The sequence below is a fragment of the Oncorhynchus mykiss genome, chromosome 3 (assembly GCF_013265735.2).
Source record: "Oncorhynchus mykiss isolate Arlee chromosome 3, USDA_OmykA_1.1, whole genome shotgun sequence".
NCBI classification, from domain to species: Eukaryota; Metazoa; Chordata; class Actinopteri; order Salmoniformes; family Salmonidae; genus Oncorhynchus; species Oncorhynchus mykiss.
Window position 1 is genome coordinate 3,123,950 of NC_048567.1, and position 9,184 is coordinate 3,133,133.

A 9,184-nucleotide genomic window follows, 5' to 3' on the forward strand; every position below is an offset into this window, starting at 1 on the left:
CCTACCTGGTTAAATAAAGGTAAAATAAAATAAAATAAAAAAGTTAATACTTTGTAGCGCCACCTTTTGCTGCGATTACAGCTGTAAGTCGCTTGGGGTATGTCTCTATCAGTTTTGCACATCGAGAGACTGAAATGTTTTCCCATTCCTCCTTGTAAAACAGCTCGAGCTCAGTGAGGTTAGATGGAGAGCATTTGTGAACAGCAGTTTTCAGTTCTTTCCACAGATTCTCGATTGGATTCAGGTCTGGACTTTGACTTGGCCATTCTAACACCTGGATATGTTTATTTTTGAACCATTCCATTGTAGATTTTGCTTTATGTTTTGGATCATTGTCTTGTTGGAAGACAAATCTCCGTCCCAGTCTCAGGTCTTTTGCAGACTCCATCAGGTTTTCTTCCAGAATGGTCCTGTATTTGGCTCCATCCATCTTCCCATCAATTTTAACCATCTTCCCTGTCCCTGCTGAAGAAAAGCAGGCCCAAACCATGATGCTGCCACCACCTTGTTTGACAGTGGGGATGGTGTGTTCAGGGTGTTGCTTTTACGCCAAACATAACGTTTTGCATTGTTGCCAAAAAGTTCACTTTTGGTTTCATCTGACCAGAGCACCTTCTTCCACATGTTTGGTGTGTCTCCCAGGTGGCTTGTGGCAAACTTTAAACGTTGTTCTTCATGATGCTCTCTGCGCTTTTAACGGACCTCTGAGACTATCACAGTGCAGGTGCATTTATACGGAGACTTGATTACACACAGGTGGATTGTATTTATCATCATTAGTCATTTAGGTCAATATTGGATCATTCAGAGATCCTCACTGAACTTCTGGAGAGAGTTGGCTGCGCTGAAAGTAAAGGGGCTGAATAATTTTGCACGCCCAATTTTTCAGTTTTTGATTTGTTAAAAAAGTTTGAAATATCCAATAAATGTCGTTCCACTTCATGATTGTGTCCCACTTGTTGTTGATTCTTCACAAAAAAATACAGTTTTATATCTTTATGTTTGAAGCCTGAAATGTGGCAAAAGGTCGCAAAGTTCAAGGGGGCCGAATACTTTCGCAAGGCACTGTATATATTGAATACAGAATGAAAATACTTTCTGTTTGGTCGTTATGGCTAATGGACAACGTACAATGAGTGGACAAAACATTAGGAACACCTTCCTAATATTGAGTTGCACCCCATCTTGCCCTCTGAACAGCCCTCAATTTGTAGGGTCATGGACTCTACAAGGTGTCAAAAGCGTTCCACAGGGATGCTGGCCCATGTTGACTCCAATGCTTCCCACAGTTGTGTCGAGTTGGCTGGATGTCCTTTGGGTGGTGGATCATTCTTGATACTCATGGGAAACTGAAAAACCCAGCATACCCCATTCAAAGGCACTTAAATATTTTGTGTTGACAATCCACCATCTGAATGGCACACATACACAATCAATGTCTCAATTGTGTCAAGGCTTAAAAATGATTATTTAACCTGTCTCCTCCCCTTCATCTAAATTGATTGATGTGGATTTAACAGGTGACATCAATAAGAAATTCACCTTGATTCCCCCTGCTCAGTCTATGTCATAGAAAGAGCAGGTGTTTCTAATGTTACATACACTCACTGTATATGCTTATGCTACACTTTCAGACTGCGGTATCAATTAATCCACTCATTGTGTAGGCCTACCCTCTTCTAAATTGCTGTAACAATGAGAAGGAAATGCCAGAGGCATGTTTTGTTTGCATCACTGACCACAGGAACCAGTCACCTATAATCAACATAGTCTAGAAAGAGAAGGTCTTTGTTTTGTACACCTCTTGAATGAACAGTCACATCTTGGGGGTATTTGTCTTCTAAGTCAGTGGGTTGTTTGTCGACTGACATTATAATGAGTCATTTGTCAACTGTAAACCTTTTTGTTTAAATGCTCATCTGATTCCTCAATCTTAAAACATTGCCACGGTCATGCACTGTTTCCTGCAGAGACACCTGACACAGCCCCCATTCTATCTCATAGAAGTGGGTCTGTGTCTATTGTCTCTGCGGTTCCAGCCAATCAGCTTTAAGGACAGGTATAAAACCTCTGATGGGTCTTTTAACAAAGAGATAGGAGGACTCGTGTGATGACTTCCACCCACCATGGAGCTGTAAGTCACTTTTTTATTCCATCATGGCCTCTTTGATTGATATATTCTTTATAACAATGTAACATTTAGGTCATGTAACATTTCATTGAAATGTTGTGTGTTGTCTTGACTTAGTCTTACAAAGCATTAGATTTAACACTGTACAACTATCTTCTTTATAAAAGGGGATACCTAGTCAACTGTTCAACTGAAAAGGCCAATGCTCTTTATTTTTCTCGTAGCTCCCTGTGTTCTCTGTCAGTTCTGACGCTAGTGGCTGTTGTGTTCATGGTACCAATGAAAGGTAAGCTTCATTTACCCTAAACAAGGATCATATATCAGCCTATATCGATTTGCTCCAGTAAGCTTTTCCAGTGAATTGTTCAGCGTGTCATACACTGGACAAAAACGACTTGCTTTTATTGCTGTGGTGAAAAGGTCTGATACAGTAATATGACATGATATTACTGAGGTTATTGTGATTGAATCAGTTAATAATAGTCCTGTTTCCTTTTCAGACAGAAGTGAGGATGTGTTAAGCTTTTTGAATGGTGAGATGGTTGGCTACATGCTAATGCACCTGTTTATTGTCTTGTGTTGATGAGACCCAAACAGTTGTTAGTCTTGATGGAGAAATCACATTTTCAAAAAATGATCAGAGGTGGTGAGATTCTAATAAGCTGTTGGTTAGGTAGCTCATTCTCAGATGTTGTTACAGGTGCCCTTGATGTTGCTCCCGCTACTCAAAGCACCTCAGGAAAAATCAAAGGTCTGTTCTTCACACTTATATATTTATTTATCTATCCTAATTTTGTTACTTTTAAAATCATTAACTCGATCTGCCGTCTTTCTTTTCTACTTTCCCCAGGTCCCGAGAACACCTTTGGTAAACCAGCTCCAACCCCAGGTTAGTGAAAGTAGATTTTGATGTTTGAGGGAAATGTTTCTAACTAGCATCTGTTATTGCCATGTTGACCTAATTTATTACCGTGTTCAACAGGAAGACCAAGTCCTTTAAGACCAACAGAGAACTCTGCAGGTTGTTTTTTTATTACGTTTAGTTTGTAATCAAACTGTCAAACTTGGTTGTGAAATATAATGAAATCAATGTTACATTACGTGAATCATTACTCCGTAATCATTTGTCTTCCAGAAATCTCTAATGTTACGCAGACTGCAAACTCTGCTTGTTTAACAGGTTAGTGTGGGGAAGGTTGAGCTGGGAACTTATCAATAGTCAGTAGTTAGTGTTATTGATATGTGCTTGATCATGTGTTTTTTGTGTTATTGATCATTATCTGATCATGTATCAGATGTTGTAGACTCAGATGCCAAATCCAAAGAGAAATGCAACTCCAATGATCTTACAGGTGTGTGGAATATGGTTTGAAAATAATGCTATATAGGAAGTTTCAATATCATTTTCAGAGTTGTTTCATTCAATGTCCCACAGATGCAGAACGATCTGAAAGTAACTCAGCAGAAAGCAGAGGTATATTAAATATCAAAATAATCTATCACTGAAATATCCGTAGGGGAAAATGAATCTGGTAATATTGATTTCATAGACTGTTATGGCCATACCAATTCTGATTCTCTCTCTCTCTCTCTCTCTCTCTCTCTCTCTCTCTCTCTCTCTCTCTCTCTCTCTCTCTCTCTGTCTGTCTCTCTTTCTCTCTCTCTCTCTCTCTCTCTCTCTCTCTCTCTCTCTCTCTCTCTCTCTCTGTCTCTCTGTCTCTCTGTCTCTCTCTCTCTCTCTCTCTCTCTCTCTCTCTCTCTCTCTTTCTCTCTCTCTTTCTTTCTTCAGAGGATTATGATGACTCTCTGGGATCTAATACAAAGATTACACAAACTGGTATGTCATGTTTACCATCAATGTAAAGAAATGGTAGCTAGATAATTGATGTAGCGTCACTGTTTTTACCTCAAACAGAAATGCAGAAGGTACCACAGGATTCTAATTCTGCTGGTCAGAATTCCAGCCTCTTATAATTACATCCCATAGACATGTAACTAACACTATGTAAGAGACTGAACATGACATCACCTGGGCTTGTCTTGTTGTAGGACAGCAACAGAGACAGAAAAAATCATGTGGTTGTAGCAGCCGCCAAACCCTCTACTGAGATTCAAGATATGTCATTATCTACTAGATGAAGTCCTTGGCCAACAGTGTATTTAAACAAACATATAATTAACATACGTAGAATAAAAACGTATTAAACCAATAGCACTTATTCATATCCATAGATTTTCGTACAAAGAGTAAAATCAAAATGGAATCAGTTGACAGTTCTAACCGACTCTTCATCCCCAATACAGTGACAGATAACAGTAGCAGCGACGAGACTGACAGTTCTCCAAGTGATGTGAGAAAATACAAACAACCTCCAGGAAGGAGAACCATAAACCCAGACCATGTCGACAGCATGCAGACAACCACCAGGCAGGATCCAACCAATGGGAGCGAGGTGCTGGATAGAGAGACTCAGAGGGACCCCACAGTGGGGAGAGAGAGAACCAGCAGAGTGCTCATTGATCTCAACAGTGAAGAGGATGTGATGGTGGGCTGTCAGGGTACTGTCTGTGTGCCCGGAGAGCAGGGGACTACAGTCAATGGAGGTGAAAATGATGAGAATACAAGTCTAAACAGTAGAGATAGAGATATCCAAAGCCAAGAGGTCACAGGCACAGCCACGGAGCAGGCCCTACGTAGGGATAGTTGTAGGGGTGTAGTGAATGGAGTGTTGGACACAGCCAGAGAACATCAGGACTTGGACAGTATGGAGCATGTCAATGGTAGACCCAATGGTACTGATGAAGCCAAGAGTAGAGGTTCGTCTCGCTTCTATTCTACCATGATTCCAAACTACGGCTTTACAAAAAAAGAAGATCCACAGCAGAATTCTTTAACTACTGAACCTATATTATTGAAAAATATCTGAATGATTGCTTTCTATCCTAACAGAAACTAGAGATGACATCAGCACTGAGACGAACCCAGTCGGTAGGTTTAGAGAAAACACACCATGAACAATAAAACAATCCCAGTAAAAACCCTGAGGTCCCTGAGCACTTCTGTTCAGATGGTAAGTAGGGTTATGTGTTCTGGTAAGGAAAGATACAGAGAAACAGCAGATTATTTATATCCACCTAAATATGTGCTGGAAACACTTTGGTGAGGAAAATATCACTTTCTCGTATTGCGAAACCCACAAATGTTCTCTAGCAGGTCTGAAAATATTTCCTGTTTTGCAAAAATATTTAAATTGATGTGGTGAATTCGAAACATTACCCCAGTGAATACTTTGTGTAACCATTTCTGTTTCTAATAAGAGCACTGCTTCTAAGACCTAAGTAGAAACAGAGCAGAGGTGTTACCTACCGGAGGTCAACCTACATCCATATTACACATTCAACAACACACCACTGTTTTCAGACTTATCTTACCCCTCACAGGCAAAATGTTTAAATCATACTGAGTGTTCTCCATGTTGTCTGCTCTGTGTTCTAGTGATTGGTTAGCCTCCAGGAGCCCCAGCCAGGAGCCCCAGCCAGGAGCTCCAGCCAGGAGCCTGTCAGTGCCAGAGGCTTCCTCCAGGTAGAGTTGGCTCAGCTCTACCCTGCAGGGCCTGTAAATCTCCCTGCCTCTCACTCGTGTGTCGTCTCCCTCAAGCTCCACCGACTCTACCAGACCGCAGAGTCCCTCTCACACTTATATTCATGACAGAGACGTCAGTAAATCTGTGGATATTTACCACCAATCTTTCACTTGATCTTGAAATGGTATAAATGGTATTCTGACAGCAGCTGTGCCCCCTGGTCTTACTGCCGCTAGTCAATTTGAATTGTAGGTGAATGGAAATAAGATGTTTGGCTCCAATCTGATCTGATGAAATAAAGGTTTCTCATAAAGCATTGTTTGTTGTACTAATTCGAGGTAATTCAATGAAAGGATGTGTATACATCAAATTCACAACTGTAAGGAAAGACAATACATTGTTTGAAGGCAGAATGCCTTAGTGTTACACAACTGCTTGGACTACATGACCATTCTACACAGAACCTTTTCTACATTTCAACTTCACCCAATCATTCAACTGTCAACTTGGCCCATACAAACAACATTTGGTAACTTTGTATAAAATATAATATGTCAGTGATTCAACAACGGAATAAAAATATGTTGACAGAACATGTCACTGTTACCTTCTTGCTGCGGCAGCAATTTTCCAGACATGAACGATTCTCTCATCCAACAGTGTTTTATAGTGATCTCTCCCATGTGTTGGAGTTGACATGGGGTGACTGCCCTGACACATCAGCCTTGCTGTTTGCACACAGGCAGTAACACATGTACTGTGGCCTGAGGCACAGCTTCAACATCAACTGCTGTGCTGAGCAAAACCAGTGGCACAGAATGAGGAGCAGCTGATTACAAAATATACATACATGATGAGCTTGTGACCCTCGCGTGATGAGTTACCTTGTCTGAGACCTGAGGACTTGTGGTAGCTCCCTGAGCTGATGTCTAGGCTTTAGCTTAGCAGCCTACCATAGTCTTGTGTCACGATTGGTAGAAGGTAAATTCACTGGACCTTACAGCTGGAATCCCCAGGAGGTGGAAACATCGCCACTGGCCGCCCCAACACCGTTGTTATTGTTTTTGTTGCCCAGCTGAGGATCATCATGAGAAAAACAACTGCAGTACACATTGTGCTTTTCTATCGCACCTGCAATGTCTGAGGGGAAAAAACTGTGTTGGTTGTTTCCAGTAACTTCTATGTTGTTGTAATATCCCAAACGGACCTGGTTGTTTCACCGATAAGGATTCCAGATGTAAGAGTAGTCACTGTTTACTTATATAGTTTTATTTTATTTTTTTATTTTACCTTTATTTAACCAGGCAAGTCAGTTAAGAACAAATTCTTATTTTCAATGACGGCCTGGGAACAGTGGGTTAACTGCCTGTTCAGGGGCAGAACGACAGATTTGTACCTTGTCAGCTCGGGGGTTTGAACTCGCAACCTTCCAGTTACTAGTCCAACACTCTAACCACTAGGCTACCCTGCCGCCCCATAGTAAACACACCACAAGTTGGAATCTGAAGTGACACTCCAATAGGGCTTCATTTTGTGGTAGATACCAACCACAGAGATCCTCCACTATTACATTCTCAGTGTTCCTTTCCAGACCTCCATGCACTGGCTCTGATGCTTGTAAAACTCTGTTTCTGTAAAAAGCAGTCTGCACAGGAAGCTAGCTCTTCTATCTGTGCTGTCTAAGAACCTGGAACCTGCCAGAAACAGTGTGGTGCCTGGACAGAGAAGTCCCAAATGGTCAGCTGCTCTGGGGTTTATGGAGGGGAAGAAGAATCCTTAGACAAATGTTTAGACAGAAATATCCCATCCCCTCATCTAGAGGACAGCATCTTGGGGAATGAGTGAGCGGAATGGATTTCTCCAAGTCCTAAACAGTACGACATCACTTTATCTCTCTTATGAAACTGATTTTACATGACAATCACTGTAAAATCTCTCTCACACACACACACACACACACACACACACACACACACACACACACACACACACACACACACACACACACACACACACACACACACACACACACACACACACACACACACACACACACACACACACACAGTAGAGAGAGAGAGAGAGAAAGACCTCAACAAACACAAACTTAACAAAACGTAACATACCCCACTTGTATTGTTCAGACAGGACCTGAACAGGCAGACTAAACAAATCCAAACTGAGTCGTCGGGTTGTTGGGAAGCATGAATTACAACCCAGTGCTAAATGGGAGAAGTGATGGTGTCTGACAGTTGAGTTCCTCTGTGAGCCGCTGCCGGGTCTGATTTCTCCTCTGCTGAGGCAGTCATTAGTGGGCCAGACAGGAGGCTCTCCTCCATACATCATGTCATACTACTTAAACTGCTAAGATGAAAGGTCAGGCTGCTCCTTCTCTTAACAAGTTAAACAGAGGTTAACATAGATAATTGGTTTATGGGTTATTGCCATTGGTTATTACACAATATGGCTTTAACACTAAATGGGTGGACTTGGACCGTAGATTCTGTCCGGTAGTGTTGTGGTCAGAGGAGGGTTAACAGACCGGGGGAACTGGTGTCCCTGGGCCGACTGCTCTGCTGGGTGGAAGACAGGACTGCACCGTGTCTGCCCTCCAGGCTTCGTTTGTAACACACACACATTTGTGTGTCTGGATTTATCCAGACCTCATGGTCTTAGTATTCAATAGACCCAAGAAGACGAGGAAACATCAATGGACTGATTTTATTGAACAGGGGTAAGGTTTTGCCACAGGGGAAAAGCTCCCCCTTACTTGACCACGTACGGTCACACTTCATTTTCCTGGTGGTTGTGGTCAGGTAATGGGTAGCACTCTTGTTCTCAATGTCCAGTGGAACTATGCAAGATCAGGCTTTGGCTGTTCTCACACAATCTGGTCAATCCATCTGTTTCTATCATTATTACGCACTGTCTGGATTAAGATTACATTAGGATTTGAGCTATTAATGTACTATAATTCCTTTGAAGCCATTTGTGGCTGCAGTTTAAAATCAATTTCAAAGTCACGCCTTAAAGGGGAAATCTGCAGTTTATACAAAAATATAATGGGTCATCAGTCATTAAATGTCCCAAAATGAATGTACCAATTACCCCTTTGTAGGAGGACAAAATGGTCCTCCTTCCTGGATGAGAGACTTTCCTGAGATGTTACTGATTTTGTCTTTCAGCCTCTGCTGTAGGGTTCCAAAATTACAGTAACTTTCCCCAAAATATTAGACTTCCTGCTTATTCCCTCTATTGATTCCGGGAATCTTCCAACCGGGATTTCTTGAAAACCAGGGAATTTTGGGAAATGTTGCAATCCTATTCCTGAGAGGTGACAGATTGAGTCTTTCAGCCTCTGCTGTAATGACCGTAATAAGGAGTTAGTTGATTTAGTGAACAACTGGACAGTTCTGGTGTAGAGCTAAGTAACAGCTAATCAAAATGCTGTTGCCAAAGCATCCCATTT

At 41.7% G+C, this 9,184-nt stretch overlaps 1 protein-coding gene across 1 annotated transcript; it reads left to right on the forward strand.

The window, feature by feature from the left end:
• The first annotated feature begins 1,561 nt into the window (after window positions 1–1,561).
• Window positions 1,562–6,108, forward strand: LOC110506827. The gene is made up of 13 exons (XM_036965877.1): window positions 1,562–2,134; window positions 2,356–2,417; window positions 2,632–2,664; window positions 2,832–2,882; window positions 2,982–3,020; window positions 3,114–3,152; window positions 3,267–3,311; window positions 3,427–3,483; window positions 3,567–3,605; window positions 3,921–3,968; window positions 4,436–4,948; window positions 5,082–5,120; window positions 5,628–6,108. Exons 1-13 carry the CDS (start codon window positions 2,127–2,129, stop codon window positions 5,636–5,638), a joined length of 984 nt encoding a protein of 327 aa, XP_036821772.1. The 5' UTR covers window positions 1,562–2,126; the 3' UTR covers window positions 5,639–6,108.
• The last annotated feature ends 3,076 nt before the right edge of the window (window positions 6,109–9,184 follow it).

Excerpts from the sequence above, each read along its gene's own strand:
- LOC110506827 (XM_036965877.1), top strand. Across the intron at positions 2,665-2,831 it reads TGTGTTAAGCTTTTTGAATG|GTGCCCTTGATGTTGCTCCC; the intron begins GTGAGATGGTTG and ends ATGTTGTTACAG. Across the intron at positions 2,883-2,981 it reads CACCTCAGGAAAAATCAAAG|GTCCCGAGAACACCTTTGGT; the intron begins GTCTGTTCTTCA and ends TACTTTCCCCAG.